This window comes from Heloderma suspectum, chromosome 2 (assembly GCF_057233095.1).
Source record: "Heloderma suspectum isolate Gila_16-S chromosome 2, 16-S_ref, whole genome shotgun sequence".
Taxonomy (NCBI): Eukaryota; Metazoa; Chordata; class Lepidosauria; order Squamata; family Helodermatidae; genus Heloderma; species Heloderma suspectum.
Window position 1 is genome coordinate 105,947,472 of NC_139459.1, and position 19,556 is coordinate 105,967,027.

General features: G+C 40.7%; 1 protein-coding gene across 1 annotated transcript in view; it reads right to left on the minus strand.

The window, feature by feature from the left end:
* The window catches only part of GLDC (glycine decarboxylase), a 55,347-nt gene that overhangs the window by 26,029 nt on the left and 9,762 nt on the right, over positions 1-19,556 (minus strand). Inside the window, exons 3-6 of the mRNA XM_084834468.1 lie at positions 11,339-11,474; positions 1,941-2,105; positions 1,162-1,239; positions 419-566 (exon numbers count right to left, since the gene is read on the minus strand). Coding sequence (XP_084690594.1) covers positions 419-566; positions 1,162-1,239; positions 1,941-2,105; positions 11,339-11,474 — 527 coding nt within the window. The remainder of the gene's footprint in view (positions 1-418; positions 567-1,161; positions 1,240-1,940; positions 2,106-11,338; positions 11,475-19,556) is intronic.

Sequence of the window (19,556 nt, forward strand, 5' to 3'; positions counted from 1 at the left end):
TTTACAAACAATGACCTACATGGGTGCGCAATCAAGGATGTGAATTAGAATTACCTCAGGTTTTAGAAAAGTCACACTGGAAATTCTCAAAAAAAGGGCTACCAATTACAACAGAAGAGAACATCAGTGTTTTAATTTTGTATTCAATGAATGCAGGGGCAAATAAATGAATTATTCCCAATAGCTCATATATAACAAAGAATATAATGATGTAACTCTAGTGCATACATATAGCATTAGAAAGCTGCCTTTCACTGAGCCAGACCACTGGTCCAATCCGCAAGAGATCCTCTATTTATCTGAACAGAGAGAGCAGATTCACTCCTATAGAAGAACCTGCACACAGATCAGCTACAACTACTGAGATCAAATGGGTCAGGAGCTCTGTGTGGTAAACATTATTATCATCTTGTTTTACCCCATTCTGATGGGCTTGATCAACCAGACCACTGAAGTCTTCTATCTTCCCCTCTGTATCTGGGTACTGGAACAACACTCCACTGACATCTTTACCACTGAAGTCCATCTCATGAGGCAGCTTCAACTCAACAATGATGCCAGTGTAACTGGAAAGCAAGAGTTGCATCAGCAATAAAATAAGCTATTTGTTTCTGGTAAACATGTTTTAAAAAAGATTACACACATATGTATAGTAAAGCTAATGGCAAAACAGGAATAAATAGATGTTCTTTAATTTCTATCAAACGTTTCGCTTTCCGCCTTCTTCAGTGACAGTAACTGTCTTCCTAACTGTCACTTATGAAGGTGGAAGCCAAAAACGTTTGGTAGAAATTAAAGAACATCTATTATCCCTGTTTTGCCAAATACATTACTTTAAATATTGATTCTTATCATGGTTGTATCCCTCTGGGATCCAGGGCTTGCCTGATTGCGGCGTTGTTTGTTGCTCTCTCTCTCTCTCTCTCTCTCTCTCTCTCTCTCACACACACACACACACACACACACACACACACGCAGGGATATTTGACGGAAAATCAAAGATCTGATTTAGTGTTTCTTAGCAAGAATTATTTGCAAGTGAACAATAGCCACATTGAATATTCAATATTCAATCTTATTAGTAAGAGACTCTCTGTCAAGAACAGTATTTTGAATTTTTGCCTATATTGTTCTTTAAAGAAAATCTGCAGAAAACATTACTTTGCTCTAGTCTGCACCACTGCTATCGTCTGGGGATGGCATCTGATGTCAACATAAAACTTCCTCTGTTTATTATGCCTGTTAGAGGAAGAAAACACCCATAGTGTAATTTCAAATACGTTTCATACGATTTTAATTGCACAAAAGCAAGTTTTTATAGCCTACACTATGCAAGCAAAAAAAAAAAAAAATCCTGCTTCTGACTGGCTTGGACATCCCCTGCTCTATGATTTAGAATTCCATTCCTTGGAAAGTTAGCAGGAAATACTCAACAGTGGAATCAAGCAAAATTCAAGTCCCCAACCTATCAACCTCCATATAAAGAGTCAAGAAACAATGTTCTTTTTAAAAAACAATTCAACACATTTATGTAGAATAGGTCTATCAATGGCTACTAGCCCCGATCACCAAACACAATGCCCAGTTTCTATGTCTCTGAATACCAGTTGCTGGAGGGCTGCAGGGGAAGGGTACTGCCCTCACGCCCTGTTTGTGGGCTTCCCAGAACCATATTGGTGGTCACTGGAAACAGGATGCTGGATTAGATGAATCCTTGGTCCGATCCAGCATGACCCATCTTACATTCACTCCGTTTATTCAAATTCAATATGCATTTCCTTCTTTTGTGTCCTTTCCCTTCCTACATGAACTTCCTTTTATTTTAGACTATAGGCTTGCGGGTAGGGTTCATTCCATTTAATATAATTACCGTACAGCACCTAACCATTGAGGCCCTTCATAAATAAAACAACAGAATTACTTGTATTTGAATTTGTTACCTGTGACACAACTGCATAGCTTCTGCTGCAGCAGTTCCTTCATCCAGTAAAGAGGCATTGGCCACATCCATTCCTGTGATGTCACACACCATGGTCTGGTAATTCAACAAACTCTCCAGCCTGCCTTGGGATACTTCCGGCTGGTAAGGGGTATACTGAGTAACCCTGTTAAAAGTAATGTATTTCAGACATAAAGCTTTTACTTGTTCAAACAGTGCAAAAAGAGCCATGGTCCTAACAATGTCACAGTTGCAAGCTCTAAGAGATCACAAATATTTTAATTTGAATTTGACCAATATGTATGTTACAAATAGAACATGCACCACAGGAGAATATTAATGGAGCTCTTAGAATGTTAATATTTGTTCCTGAATATAAAATGTCTTAATTGTCTAACAGCTATTCTGCCCCCCAAATATACTCTGACGTGTATTTCCAGAATGGGATTAATTTGAATTCCTGATAGATGTTCAGGTTAAATAATTTGGCCCATTTAAGATTTTCTGTTTGATATCATCTTCTGGTTAAAATAGCTTTAAAAAAATCTTATAGTAACAGGAACAAATAGCTGCTTGTTGAAACAAACTAGAAGAAAACATATTACATCCTCTTAATGGTGCAGTGTAAATGTAATGCCAAACCATGAAGCTTAACTATAGTTAGGCATTGCATCCAAACCATAGCTTGCAAAAATCGAACAATACAAACCATGGTTAATGAGTGCATCTATACCAAGAAAATACGTGTCCTCAGGGAATGTCTACATGTGGACATAGCCAAGTGACTTCTGGCCATAGGGCTATATTTTAAAGAAAAATGCTACAACAGGATTTCTTGAACTTCAAACAACTAGGCATTGACTAAAGGACACGTTCCAGATGAGTAGTCATGATAATCTACAAGCATGAAGATTCAGAATGATATTGCAGTTAGATTAGCCAGTTTATTTTACAGTAACTTCAATTAATGTTAATTAAATGATCTTACGAAACATTAGGCGTGCTTTAGAGCAGGGTGGGGAACCTGTGGCCTACCAGACAACAGTGGATAACAATTCCCATCATCCCTAACTACTGGCTATGTTGGAGTTGGAGTCCAACATCATCTGGAGGGCCACCAGTTCCTCACTCCTGCTAAAACATTCCTAATGTTTTAATAGTAGCCAATCCTGATTTATCAACACAGGAGCTGTTAGAAACACCAGTTTAGTAATACAACAGTTTATGGTCATGATCTAAACAGTCCTTTAAAACAAAACTTCACCACAACACAGAACAAATATCACAATTGACTTTGCTGTGTGGTGTTGTAAAGCTGGGTAAAGCCTTATTTTTTATGTTTTTAATTACATGCTAAACCATATTGAGTAAATATTTTTTGAAAATAGCACAGAAAGAAAATTACTGTGTCTAAAACAAGGCAGGTGCCTTGTTATCTCTGTAATCCTAGGAAACACTGATATCACATGTAAGGCAGGGCTACAACCCAAAAGGAACAGATTCACGAACACCACAAACATCTAACAACTGTCTATAGATTTCCAATTTTCCAGTAAGACAGAGCATTTGGATTTTATTTTATTTTTTACTTTGACAAGTTATAGAAGTTTTGAACAAAAGAAACAGGGTTTTAAAAATATAATTTTGGATCTCTGACATGCACATAGAGAAGTTTCAACTTCAGTTCAGGATCTCCTACTCTCTCATTTACTGGGAAACCCACAGGCTCTGAAGCTGTTTCAGCCCAATACGTAAGATCAGTTTCTGAATTAATTTTAAGACATGATTAAGCAGCATCAAAAGAGAATATACAAACCATATTTAAACTCGGATTAAACCAGGCTTCCAAATACCACACACCTAGGGTAAGAAAGAATCTTCGGCAGGCAACCAGGCAAGGAGACACAAATGTTTGTTTTTTCTTCCCCTTGAAGCTACATATGACTAGCATAGACATGTGTGGGCAGGTGTGCTATTCAACATTTTTATTGTGGAATTTCTCAAAATAATAAGTTTTGTGGATTTATTCACAAGTTTCGATAAATCTATTTTAAAATGATTTAACTAACTGTACTAAGAACAAAATAAGGAGTAACTCACCTCTATTATTCAGTCATTGTGCTTTTTAAGCTAGCAGTATTTTGGCCAGGATTTAAAGATCTACTTTAGGAATGACTAAGGACTTGGATGTCAAGGGCTCCTTGGAGGGCTCTCAGTCTAATCCAGTAGCTAAGTCTAGACACAGACAAAGGGATTCTTTTTAAAACTTTATTTTTCTTTTACAACTTAACAGCTCTACAGGTAGCAACTAGATCTGACCAGCAGCATCCCTATGCCCTAAGTTAGAACAGTTGGTCCCCGTTTGAAAGGGAATAACTGGCAGACCCCTGAATATAAGGACTAGGGAGAATCCCTCCCCTTTTCCCTTGGATCCTCTGGGCGCAACCGTTCTTTGAGCGCCAACCGGGCGCTACGCCTCCTTTCCGCGCTCTCCATTTGGCGCCGCTCTCTGCGTCTGCGCCGCGCATCCAACCAGTCTGCTATTGGTGCTGGGTCACTCCCTGGACTGCTTTCTAATCTAGGAATGTGGGTGGGAGGAAACTCTGTCAGCTGCAGGCCCTGGGAAAAAGGGGCACGCTCCTCTCCCAGGAGCGACTGCTCTTCCTCCGAATCAGAACTACTCTGGGATTCTATGGGCTCAGTGTCCACCCTGACATTGGATATGCCCAAGGGATTTTAAGAATTTTTTCCCCTTTGAGATCACTAAGCCACATCAAACCGTTTTAGAAAATCTTGAGTTCAAGAGATAGTTTATCATGGGCCATGGGAGCTTGTTGCCCAAAAAACACATGCTCAAATCTTCCTTGGGCACACAGAATTAGTTGAAAAGTAATTGGATCCCAACCAATATACTGCTGTCTTATAAAGACAGTATCATTTTTAACTAGTTGTATTCACAATAAAATATCTGAAAACATATGGGTATTCTGTCCAATATAAAGATCACTAGTTCTTGTGGATTGGTCAGGCTATGCTTTAACCAACTTTCCTGAAATAAAATATTAACACTTCTGTTCGATGCCTCAGTTTACCCATATAGTAGCATTCCTGCACATAATCCACGATACTATTATACAAGTTGATTTGCTTGCCCCCCTATTTTTGCATTGTTTTGACTGGATACCTGTAGTGAATACACACAAATTCCACACTTTAGGATTATCTATTAATTTTCATGGGAGTTGGCATTTCTTGCCAAGTCTCTAATTTTTTTTTTAATGTCTCTCTCTACCATAATCTAATGCATGTGAGAAATGTAACTGAAGTACAAGAAATCACATAAATTTAAGAAGCATTTTGGAATTATTCTATGAATACAATAAATACATAAATGACATGCAGGCAATGATTAGTACGACAAAGTAGATTTCTAGGGTTAAGTCTAGACTTATTGTCAACTCAGTCAAGAAGCCAAACATACTTTCTATTCTTTGTTCATTCATTTGTGTTCATGTCACGTTGCTTGAATTAATTAGCTTGGTTTCTAGGGCAACACCACAGTAGACAGATAATGTGAAGCCAGTCAGGAAGTATTAGGCAAAAAAATGTGTGCAACCTAACACAGTCCCACAATATTTAGACTAACTGCTGATTGTACATGATTGAGACAAACATTGTTTTAATTAACCCATCCTATTCGTAGTACTTAGGAGAAATAAAAAAATAAGAAGTTCCAGACAATCTAAGGAAACAAAACTCTGTGCCCCTTTACAAACCATTTTTGAAATGCAGTTGTAAATATTTGGTAGGTATCACAAGAGCAAATTCTGTTCATTCAGAAAATATAGTTGCTTAAAACCAACTGTCCTCTATCAGATTGTATATATTTTACAAGCTATTCTAGTTTATTTATTTTAAGTCTTGGATCTCACCATGATACTACCATATGGGCTAAACATGTCAATTCTCTTAAGTTTTGTAAAAATAAAACAAAAGAATAAAAAGAAATTAATGGTGAATTTATACAATCCTGCTGTTCTACAATATCCACTTTGAACAGGCTCATGCAAATTAGCCCAATATGCAACTGAATCCGCAGCCCCATATTTTCTGTAAGCTTCACTGTAATTGCAATGTTTTCATAAGTCAGCTTCACACAGCCTAATTTCATGAGAACGTCACTGGTCAGCAGCTAAAAACAAAACATGCTGCACCGTGTGAAAATTGCTTCTCCATTTAATTGAACCTTCAGAAGCAAACTGAATGGTTATGGCCCATATTAGTCATGGGAATCTCATGTTCTGGGGACTGTTCTGGGGCAGTGTTGTTGGTTCAAAGTGGGAGGACATCACAAATTGTAGCTCACATGCATTCAAGTTAGGTTGGCCATATGTTCTACTTTACAGAGGACAATCCTCTACTTGAAGGGCCGCCCTGACTGTCTGGCTTAAAATTAAAGAACCGCAAGAAAGGCGATCAAGGGCCTTGAAGTTGCCCCTGAGACAGCACCTGGACAGCAGACTGAGCAGGCACGCAGGTCACAGTCTTCCAAACTATGGAGAGATGTATTGTCTATTTCAATCAGAAGATAGGAACCTCAGGCCCAGGGGCCAAATATGGCCCTCCAGAGTTCCCAACCTCCTTCCCCTGGCTCTACCCCTTTCCCCTTCAACCACCACTTGTTTGGTGAATTCCTAGCTTTTGTACCGTTTTTTCCCTATTCTAAAAATGCCTCTCCTAAGGGTTACTTGAAACAGTAAGAGCTTTCAGCTAAAATGTGCTGGTGTTTTTGGTGTTATGGCCCTGCCCCTTTTGCCTTTGGTTTTGCCCCCACTGACCACTGAAATGTGGCCAAAAGCTTCTCCAAAATGGAACTTGGCCCTCAGGCTGAAAGAGCTTCTGTACTCCTGATTTAAACGATAGCCATTATTTCTAAATGTGCATCTATACATTTAAAGTAGCCTATGGCAATATTGTGCAAATCCATGTCCTCTTTTGCTCACTTTTTTTGGTGAACAGTGGCCACCCTAACTCAAGCTGACTCTGAGGCAAATAGCCTATCCATGGCTATGTGTTCCTCTTTTCATTTCCCAATTTAGTTATGGCAAGTATTGTATATCCTTCTCTCTCACTATAAGCAAATTCATCATGCATTTGCACAAATCAGCCTCTTAAAAAGCTAAAACAAATAAACCCAACCTGAGACACACATTGAAAATAGTTACAGCATTTAACCCCAGGGCTCAAGCACAGGGGAGGGAATAGGTACACTTCACCAGGACCCAGTGATAGGGGTATGCATGTATTTCTGGCCTGGACTGCAAGCTCATTACCATGAGGGAGAAAACTGAGGCTAAATTTTGTGTGAGCGCTCTCTCTCTCTCTCTCATACACACACACACACACACACACACACACACAGAGATGTGTGCCTCCCTATCTCAAAAACAATAAGCACCAATGTTCCTTAGTTCCTGCTGGCAGGAAGAATCAACAGGGTGTGGCAGTCTTACAAGATTTATGGGCCCAGAGGAATTATGCTTGTGCACAGCTTGACTCTGATGGCAATAGTGGCAGACTGTTGCCAAAACAGGGGGATCTGAAGCAGTGACATATGTCCCTCTTTATTCAGGTAGACTTTTCCTGTGCATCACACTTTGCCGACTTCTCCTGTGTATAAATATGAACAATACGTGGCAGATAACAGAGGGCTACATTCTACAATATAGATTGGGCAGGTAGATTACAATCAATGTCTACCTGAATTAAATAGCCAATGCAGACATGGCCTTAAGAGAAGCAAAATATTACGTGCAAATAAATTCCTCAGTCTTAAGTGAGTGACTGTGCACAACCGCCCACATGAAGTATAGGAATCATCTATTTCCAAGATCCCCAACCGTGTTGCATTCTTGCTAGAAGAATTTAAGGGTTTGCTTGCCAAATTTGTCACTGACTGCTGCTTGCCTCACACAGCTCTTTGCTGTTAGTCTTTTATAACTTTTCAAAACATTAACACATAAAACAAACCCCTGGATCTTTCTGTAGCCTTTTCTCCAGTCTTTCAGTTCGCAACTCCTACAAGGGCAAATTTGGCACACCCATATACATTTTTCATATTTACCAGATACTGGAATGTACAGACTGTGGGGAGCTGTTCTTTCCACACTCCCTTTGAACACTTAAAGGCTGTGATGTATTTCAGTATTGAGAAGATAATTTTTTTTCTTTTACAATAACTTCAGTTACTCGCATGCTGTTGAATGACTTCTGGATATATATATATATATATATAAAATATGGCTGTATACAGTTTGTGAGGCAGTAACACATAGCAAGAAGACAGCAGAAGTTTAAAGAATCCCATGTAAATTCAGAAGTCTGTGATACTTCATAAATACATGATTGTGACCAACCTATGCTGCAATCCTATACACACTTATGTGGCAGTACTTTCCATTGAGCTTAATGGGGCTTACTTCTGAGTAGACATATGCCATTAGTTGCTCAACATTACATACACCATACCTAAAGACTAATAACAAAAATGTATTTTCAGTATCATGGGACCAGGGTGGCTTAATGGTTAAGATGCTGAACTGCAGACTGGAAGGTCGGCAGGTCAGCAGTTCGAGACCTGAGTGCCGCGTGACCGAGTGAGCTCCCGTCTTCAGTCCCAGCTTCTGCCAACCTAGCAGTTCGAAAGCAAGAAATTGCAAGTAGATAAATAGGTACCGCCTCGGCGGGAAAGATAACAGCGTTCCGTGCACCTCGGTGTTCAGTCATGCTGGCCACATGACCACGGAAGTGTCTTCGGACAGCGCTGGCTCTTCGGCTTAGAAACGGGGATGAGCACGGCACCCTAGAGTCGGACACGACTGGTTGGGGACACCTTTACCTTTACCTTTTATTTTCAGTATTCTGCAGACCCAAACATAGGCTATATTTGAGCCTACTATCTTAACCACATAAACTCTATTTATTAGGGCTGCAACATTTAATTAATTAATCCATTAGAAACCTTCTGTCCATCTAAAACATATTCCAATTAATCTGGTAGATATTTTTAGATGTATTTTTAATACAAGAACTCATAAAAAATAGCAGATGTTGAGGGCAAAAGCACGTAGCCTGAGCAAAAAGTGCAAAACAAGATGGTCTCTGTGAAGAAACTTGCTATGACAGTTGTGTTCATCATCTATAAACAAAGTATGCTTTATGCCTCAAAACTATGGCCTTTACTCATATGCAAATCTATACAAGTGTAATAAATGAATCAATCTAAAACTCACAGAAGTAGTTGACTCAGATTTCTTAGATGGGCTGGCAGTCTAGTTTTTTTTCTTATCCCCACCCTCTATTATATAGCCTAGACTGGTTGCCTGTAGGGAGTAAGAATTGTTTTCTCAAAACAAAATAAGGAAGCTTTACAATACTTCTTTGATGCTCCAAATGATTAACATAGGTGCAGAAGGTCTACTAAAAATTGTTCTGAGCTAGTAACTTCTATCAATGTGCTTACAAAGTTGATATTGCCCAAATGCAGCATTCTATGTTGTACGTCAGAGGGTGGGCACAAGATAGATCAGGATCTACCCGTAGATCTCTGGGTGATTTGCAATAGATTGCCATGGGTTTCTGACTCCCAAGTGTAAAGGGATAGGGACCGTCCGGACCATGGGGGTTCCCCGTCCGGACCACAGCTTCTCTCCCAGGCCCTGTCCCATGTTTAATGCTAGACAAAGGTTGCCTGAGCAGGGAAAGGCAGTCCCTTTCTCTTACCTCTCTTTGCATGGAGAAAGTGAGATGTCTCGGAAGGCAATCTAGCTCCCAGAACCAGAACAGTTCTGCACTTCTGGTCTAATAGCAACTAAAAAGCTTTCCCCATCCCTATATTAGGTTGCTGTAAAAAAAAAATGCTGGGTGGGGGGAGAAACTTGAGCAGATTTTTGTGCAAAAGGACTGTTGAGCTTGCTTTTGGTACTGATCTCAAATTCCTGGGCTGGGCAGTTGCTCCAAAGCACCATGTTACTTAATTCTTGAGAACGTCTGCCCACCTGAGCCACTATTTTTGTACCTGGGTTCAGTGTGGCGCAGACTGGTAGGCAGCAGTATTGCAACCGAAACTCTCCCCACAACCTGAGTTCGATCCCAGTGGAAGCTGGGTCTCGGGTAGCCGGCTCAGGTCGACTCAGCCTTACATCCTTCCGAGGTCGGTAAAATGAGTACCCAGGTTGCTGGAGGAAAGGCAGTCACGACTGGGGAAGGCAATGGCAAACTGCCCCGCTACAGTCTGCCACGAAAATGCCAGCGAAAGCAGCGTCCCTCTAGGAGTCAGTAATGACCCGGTGCTTGCACAGGAGGAACCTTTTCCTTTCAGTTATTATAACTCAGGTTTCTGGCAAAAAAAACAAAGTAGAGCTCACAAGCCTGATGTCTGCCCACCCTCGTTGGCAGTTCCCATTTTTCCATAATAAACCTCTTTCCCCAAATATACAGTAGCTATCAGTGCTGCATCTTTGGGCTGGGGTGAATGCAAGAACACACCACACGAGGGACTTTGTTAGGACCGAATGGGAGTAGGGGGACACCACTGGCCTGTGCAGCCTGTCCTTACAAGCCATTAGAGGAGCTTCATGTGTGTTCCTGAAGCTTGGATGGACAGCCTTATGCCAACCAGGAACTGAACCAAAGGGGTTTCCCTTTATTTTTGTTAGTGGCAAGTGGCCTGCCTCACATGGACGCTACCACAGCTGCAACAACTACAGCCAGAGATAGGATCTGCCTATCTTACCTTTCAGCCGCTTGTACTATATATTTACTACTTGCATTTAGTACAGAAACATTCACAGTTTCTCATTTTCCAAGTTCTAGTATATGTGTTGTTGGCACTACAAGGACAGACCATACACACACTGGTACTTTTAAAAGTAGCATGATTTTATACAAGTGAACCAATGCTATTTTTAAAACAAAAAACAAAAAACACTGGTTGTTGCCTATACAGTCTCTGTTCCTAGTTTTATGGTCTTTGAATTTCTACAGCCAAGAATATTTTAAATATAAATGGATTTTTCCATGAAAGAAACTTTGAACAAGCTAAGCTTTATTTTGCAGACAGATTTCCCATTACCAACAATAATAAGATGATATCCAGTTCTTACAAATGAAGGAAACAATGTGGCCCTACGACCACAGTAATGTATTTGAAGAAATATTTCTGTTCCACTGATAAAAACTTGATTTTGACCAATAGACTTATAGTAGCTCCTTCTGTCACTGACATCTTGTATCACTGCAGAGTAACACAATAACTTGGGTGCCTCTATGTATTCAAACACATTAACAACGTGAAAAATATGAACTGTGTGTGTTTAATGATAAAACGTGGTACATTACCATCCTGCATTCTCCAGCAAATTCCTTACAATGGTCTGAGGCACTGAACAGTTGTAATAACCCATGCCAATATAGGATCTCCACATCTTGTTCTTGCTGGCAATATTGTGTAAAGTTTCAAGAATTTCATTCTCACCTAATTAAAAATAAAGTTATAGAAGAACACTTGTAAAGGAGTTTATAATGTCAAACATTTTGAGCCTGTTGCCCCATACTTATTTATTTACAAGATTTATATACTGTTCTACATCCATTAAAACATCTGAGTGGTGAACAATATAAAGGGGAGAAAAATAAATAATAATAATCAAAATACAAAAATAAAATACGTAATTAAAACGTATCACCTACTGCAGGCATAATACTAGTTGAGCGCCTGCTATGCAGACTTGACTATTTAACCTCCTGCCCACCTCCCTTTCTGCTTCATTTTATCTGCCTGCTTGCCCTGCCTATGTTCAATGTTGAAATCCATAGAACTGAGGCAAATAAAGCTTTATTACAATAAAAAGATCATTCACAATTACAATATCCCACTGAAACAATAGAGTCTTGTGACATCCTAAAGAGTAAGGGTAAAATCAAAGGTCAGTCCTACTTAGAGTAGATATACTGAAATAAATAGTATTTATTTATGTACTAAGTTAGTCATGACTAATGTAAGTCCCATTAATTTCAATGGGTCTACTGTTAGTAGGACTTATGTTGGATTTTACTCTAACAATTTTATTCTGGCATAAACTTTCATGGACTATAACCCACTTTATTAGATGCATGGAGTATTATGGAGAGTTTCAGTTTTCTGTACAGGGGGTGGCAGGGGAGATGGCAGGGGGGTTGTAAAGAATGAGGTCAAAAGACCAATATCCAATTGGTCACTCACATAGAACTTTTCAACAATGGTCCTTGTTGACCTACGGATGAGTTGCATAAAATAGCATGTCTTTTCTGTGACTTTTAAAGTTTTGAAACTTAGGTAAGATACAAATGACTTATAAAAGAGCTGTATTGCCGTCTCTGCATTGTCACATAAGCCAAGCAGAGCCAGGAGTGCGCAGCTTGTGGCCTCCAGATCTTTTTACTCAGATATAAAGAACGGTGGACACGAATGCCAAAAATTTGCTGTTCTCTTATAACATTTTCATTATATAGTCTCATACGATAATAGTTTTAAGAAAAGCTCATTGTTTCTCCTAGGGAGATTGGGTATAATGCCCTTGCTTGCGAACAGGGTGATCATGCAAGCCACTTACTTCAGGAAACAATGATTCCATTGCTTCTCCTGGGAGAAAACATCCTACAAAACTTATATACAATTCACAGTACACAATGTCATTTCAACTATTAATTCCCTCCATTTCCAGCGTTCAGAGGAGAGTGCCACTGGTGCTATCCTGCTATCCACACACAGGAGGTATCAGCAGGCTTGTGGAAAACCCAAGGTTTGCAAAACTACAAAAAATATATATTAAAACAATCCCTAATGGAGGGTTGTGGGGAGACAGTCCAAGCACAGCCCAATGAGGGTTGAGCATGCTCAGTGGCTACAGCAAGGACATAAGGGGATCTGCACTGGATCAGGCCAAAGGCCTATCCACTAGTCCAGAATTCTCTTTCCCACAGTGGCCAGCTGGATGCCTACGGGAAACATACAAGCAGGACATAAGCATAACAGAACCCTCTTGCTAACTGACTGCCTGAGTATACATATGTTACGGCTGGCTGGAAAAGTGAACAGGAACACTCCACACGGCAACATTTTGTATTAGGTCCCACTCATGAGCCTTAAATCACAGAATGTACAGATCTGACTCACACAGGCAGTTTGGAGGAGGAAAGTCAATCCATATGGCTTGAAACTAGCTGCATGAATAGCCTGCTATTAACACAAAGTGCAAGCAGTGAGCTGCATGAGAAAATCTATACAGCTCACCAAGGACATGCTGGCAATTTATTTTGTTGCAGTTATCACTATATGGTCCCTTTGTCATATGCATATTAACTTTATGCCCAGAATAAGTTCCACAAACAAAATACCATGTGAACAATTAACGAAGGATCTTTGTGGTTAAAATGCAACCAGAGAATTTAAAATGCAACAAGTGAACCTTTTATGAAATAGAAGCCCCTGCCCCAAATAATTAGGAAATAATGTAACGGTTTTATTACGTTCAATGTAATCACTCCTGTCACAAGAATCCATATCAGACATTTTGGTATCCATTGCTTCTAATTCTTAGACAGACAACTCTGTTATTAACATGGCCTCAACATGGGGTTATGATCAGAAATGGTTTTTATAACATTACCTGAATTTATTTGAATTTAATTTACTCTGGAAATTGATTTTTACTAATGGAAATCTGACCTACAACAGCAGATTTATATTAGGTAACATTTACTTAAACGTGTCTTCAGTCTATCAGGTTACATCATTTAGGTCCTACACTTTAGGTCAAATGGGACTACTTGTTATGAACTATTGTATATGTAGGCTCGGCGGGGATAGAGACGTGAAGCCCCCGAAACCTCACTGTAAATATTCAGATCAAAGAAGGTCTTTCTCTGGTTTTTCCCAGGACCTTTGTGTTGTTCTGCAAAATTGGAAAAATTGAATAATTTTGGATTATGAAAAACTTTTATAGAATTATAAAAATAACGTTTAAGGCAATATGTTCATATATTGCTCCTTGGCAATATATGAGTTCTAAAAACTACACAATAGGGTGATTTTGAAGAAGACTAGAAATATAAGCTTCCTGAAAATGCTGAAGGCATGGGGAAAATATCTTTTTAAAAATCTTCCCTGTAAGATTACCAGCATAGTTATTTCTTCCATACCTTATTAAAATTATTGATCTAATGTATCTTTTACTGATAAGTATTTAGGGATATTCCAAGTCATGATCTGTCTCCCAATATGTGGCCAGAGCCATTATATGTGAAGAAAATGTACATTCTTTGACAGTTTAGGTTTTGTTCTATAGTCGAATCTATAGAAATTATAGAAGCTCCAAGTCAGGCTTAGTTTCCCAACACAGAGCCACTTAGCCACCTTGAAGAAAATGTGCATTCTTCCACAGTTTCAGCTTTTTCTACAGAGTCCTGTGTTTGGGGGCTTGTTCTGGTTAGATGCTGTAGCAGTCAGTGAATATAGTCCAAAAACCCACATGTGAGAGAAACACTGCAGGTTATTCTGCCACTACCACCACATGTGATGGAACAACGTGTGGGTTATCCCACCTATGTTTCCTTAAACAACAACAACTTTGCGGCTGGGGTCTATGGAATTCACTGCCATACTTTTTAATAAAGTTCCCATATAGACCTCACTGTTAGGAAATGCTGCCTCAGTCATACAACCGTTAACTGCTCCCACCAAAATAAACCTACCTAAAAGGGATCCAGTAGCCTAATTTCTATGGCTTAGGCATGGGACTGAGACCACCGCTAGAGACAACATTCCAAAGTGAACAAAAATTAAGGGATTGTGCTGCACTCCTGCTGGTTCCATGGTACTTATGGGACCAACCGCTTGCACAACAGGAATTAGCACTTCCAACAGTAACCCTGGAAATGAGCAGAAATGCTCAGGTCTGGAATGAGGCAGGTCAGTGGAGTGCCCTTCTGCAAGCTTGACTGACCCAGTCCATTTCAGCAACAAGCATTTCCCTCGTTTCTGATTGTTGCAGGATCCACTAGCTTCCCATTGCACTAGCGGACAGTCCTGCTAGTGCACAGGCAGCATTGGATACTGCCCACTATATATTTTTATTAAGGGGAATTATTTACACTCTTCAAACAATAGGCTGAGATTGCTAAAGGGTTCGTAAATTAAGTATATTTAGTTACCTTTCCCAATAGCCCAGGGACTGTACTTTCCTACAGAAAGTAGAGGAAGGAACTAGAGGATCGGCTATCCTTGACTTGATCCTAACCAACAGAGATGACTTAGTGGATAAAGTAGTGGTTACAGGAACTCTGGGGGAAAGCGACCATGTTGCACTTGAGTTCTTGGTTCTAAGGGAAGCAAAAGCCGAGTGTAGTCAAACGCGTACCCTGGATTTTAGGAAAGCTGATTTTAATAAACTCAGAACAATGATCAGTAAGGTCCCATGGCAAGCGATGCTAACGAGAAAAGGAGTCCAAGATGGGTGGGAGCTTTTAAAAAAGGAAATTCTCAAGGCACAATCACAAACAATTCCAACAAGAAGAAAAGGTGGAAGACAACAGAAGAAGCCAATGTGGCTTCACAAAAAGCTTAGGGATGACCTGAAAACAAAAAAGGACACATATAGGAAGTGGAAAGAAGGCCAAGTAACAAAGGAAGAGTACAGGCAGGTAGCAAAGAATTGCAGGGATGGCATCAGGAAGGCTAAAGCTGAGAACGAGCTGAGGTTAGCGAGGGATGCTAAAAACAACAAAAAGGCTTTCTTCAGCTATGTGCATAGTAAAAGGCAGAGGAAAGAAATGGTGGTTCAGCTATTAAATAAGGATGGCAAAACGATAACAGGTGACAAAGAAAAGGCAGAGGTGCTCAATTCCTACTTTGGCTCAGTCTTCTCCCAAAAGAGAGCCTATGACCCCCCTGGCAAAGGCGAAGTGCAGGCTGAAGGGGCAGGATTGCAGCTTGAGATCGATAGGCATATGGTCAAGGCACGCCTAATGACTTTGAATGAGTTCAAAGCTCCAGGGCCAGATGAACTGCATCCTAGAGTAATAAAGGAACTGGCAGAAGAACTCTCAGAACCGCTGTCTATTCTCTTTGAGAAATCATGGAGGACGGGGGAAGTGCCAGATGACTGGAGGAGGGCTAATGTTGTCCCTATCTTCAAAAAGGGTAAAAAGGAGGAACCTGGGAACTATAGACCAGTCAGTCTGACATCAATCCCTGGGAAAATTCTGGAGCAGATCATAAAGCAATCCATCTGGAAGCACCTTGAAAACAATGCCGTGATTACTCGAAGCCAACATGGATTTGTCAAAAACATGTCCTGCCAGACAAATCTGATCTCATTTTTTGATCAAGTCACCTCTCTTGTAGACCGTGGGAATGCTGTAGACATCATATACCTCGACTTCAGCAGAGCTTACAACAAAGTGCCCCGTGATATCCTGATGAGCAAACTAGCTCAAAGTGGGCTAGAAGAAACAACGATCCGGTGGATCCACAGTTGGCTACAGAATCGGACTCAAAGAGTGCTTATCAATGGGACCTTCTCAAACTGGGGAGAGGTAACGAGTGGGGTACCGCAGGCTCAGTCCTGGGCCCAGTGGTCTTCAACATTTGTATTAATGACTTGGAGGAGAAGGTGCAGGGAATGCTGATCAAATCTGCAGATGACACAAAATGGGGCGGGATAGCTAATACTTTGGAAGACAGAAACAAAATTCAAAGTGATCTGGATAGACTGGAGCACTGGGCAGAAAACAACAGAACGACATTTAATAGGGATAAATGCCAAGTTCTGCACCTAGGAAAAAGAAACCAAATGCACAGTTACAAGATGGGGGATAAGTGGCTCAACAACACTACAAGCGAGACGGATCTTGGAATTGTTGTCAATCACAAGCCGGATATGAGCCAACCATGTGATGTGGCTGCAAAAAAGGCCAATGCTATTTTGGGCTGCATTAATAGATGCATAGCTTCCAAATCCCAGGAAGTACTAGTTCCCCTCTACTCAGCACTGGTTAGGCCTCATCTGGAGTACTGTGTCCAGTTCTTGGTACCGCACTTTAAGAAGGATGCAGACAAACTGGAAAGGGTTTAGAGGAGGGCAACAAAGATGATCAGAGGACTGGAAACAAAGCCCTATGAAGAGAGACTGAAAGAACTGGGCATGTTTAGCCTTGAGAAGAGAAGACTGAGGGGAGATATGATAGCACTCTTCAAGTACTTGAAAGGTTGTCACAGAGAAGAAGGCCAGGATCTCTTCTTGATCATCCCAGAGTGCAGGACTCGGAATAATGGGCTCAAGTTACAGGAAGCCAGATTCCAGCTGAACATCAGGAAAAACTTCCTGAGTGTTAGAGCAATACAACAATGGAACCAATGACCTAGGGAGGTGGTGGGCTCTCCCACACTGGAGGCATTCAAGACGAGGCTGGACAGGCATCTGTCAGGGTTGCTCTGACTTGGATTCCTGCACTGAGCAGGGGGTTGGACTCGATGGCCTTGTAGGCCTCTTCCAACCCTACTATTCTATGATTCTATGACTCTTCCCCAAGCTCTCAATAGCTTTTCCTTCAGACCAGATTTCCTTAAACTCCAACCCACAAACAGAACAAGTTTAGGAACCCCCCTCAATTTCTCACAAACAGGAACACATGCTGTACGCAAATCTTCCTCTGCTGCCAGCTCTTTCTGCTTCTTCTGACTTTTAGGATAATTCAGATGTTTCAGGGACTACTTGCTAAAGCTCCCTCGGGTCAGACATAAACTAGGAGCCTAAAATATACGTCTTAGGAATGTCAGAGAAATCTGCAGTGGAATGAAATGAGTTCAGCTTTCTATGAATCTGACCCATGGATTCTGCAGGGGACTTAAAAAAAAAAAAAACCTTCTCCAGAATTCTACACAAATGTAGTCATAGAAAAATATATAACATATTCACAAGTGTGAATTTGTGCAAATGCCAATTTATTTATTTCCAATATTTATATTCCACTCCATATCAAAAGATTTCAGAGTGGTGAACAGCAAAGATAAAAGAATAAAACACCATATTAAAACTATTAAAACATTTTAAAAGAAACATGAATTTGCTCACATTTGGAAAACTGGAAAAGACCTGATTCTGCCAGTGAGCAGATGACAGAATGAAAAACAATTGACAATCCACGAAACGCAGATGGAGTAGATTTTACAAAATTCGTACATCCCTGTTATGTCCAGCTTGATTTGCTCATAAAATTATCATGCCTGCCATATTAAATTTAAAAGTATTATTTATTCAGACAATTGTTACACGTCTACCGAGTTGAATTTGAAATGTTTAATTTTAAGATAATTTTATTAGCAAGCCAAGTTATACGTAAAACATTTTATGTTCCTAAAGAAACAAAGTGACTTTAGATCTTTAAAGAGCATTTTTTTTAAAAGTATTGCATATTTTTCCATTTCCCCCTCAAATTCCCTTTTTTCCCCACAAAACCCCCGGAGGAAAAAAACTTCCCCCCCACCCATGCTTCAAAATTTCCACGGGGAAATTCTACAACTCAAGGCTGGGATCCCAAGTGCCATGTTCCACAGCAGTGTTTCAGTTTCTCCTTTGGCCAGCATCCTTCGGCACCCCCAAAGAACCTCCCCCGCAATCAAGGTTGTCTGGAACAGCAGCCCGTAAGTCAGGGGTGGGTAACATGCAGCGCAGCCACCTCACGCTGCAGTCCCCGCCACCCCTGAGGTTCATTCAAAAAAATGAACATACATCTTTTTTTTTTTTTTACTTTGGGGGGTATTTTTCAGCACCTGTGTGTGTAGGGGCAGGTGCTGCCCTTGATCTCCCAAAGTTGCCCATCCCTGCCATAAGGTTAGAAGGGCTGGTGCCACCAGGAAAGTCAGCCATCCTACTCCCTGCCTCCTGTCTGCAGGGAGCACTTTAGAGCTGGGATCTAGGGAGACTTACAGCTGCTTGTACAATTTTTTCCACACGCAATAGGGCCAGGATCCAAACAGCATCTTAGATTCATACAAGGAGCTTGCACTTGTCCAGTGGAATTGTTGCATCCACAATCTACTTCCATGTCGTATTACCAACTGCTTTTGAGACTCCGCTCAGTTTCCAAAGCAATTTGCCATAACATAGCAAATGAGTGTTCAAGAAAACATCAAATGCCCTCTCAGGCTCACGGAACTAGCTTCATGGTTCTTTGGACCTTAGCTAACGTTTTCATCAAACACTGCACATAACACTGCTGAGGTAATTAATCCATCGTGTGCACCTCTTAAATCAGTCTGTCCTGAAAACTTTTCGCACTAGCGTAGAATACTCAGGGACGGGAAACATCTGGCCCACCAGGGATCCCCATCTGGTCTGCCAGCTATTCCCAGAGCGCCCCGCTCCCAGAACAAAAGTCTCTTATTTTTGATCAGCAGCTGTGGGGGGACTGGGGGGTTGCTGCTGGGGAGGGAAAGAATAACTCTTCCTCTCCGCTCCCCAACACCACAAGCCCCACTAAAAAAACATGCCCCTCCCCGGCTGCAATCAGGCTTTTA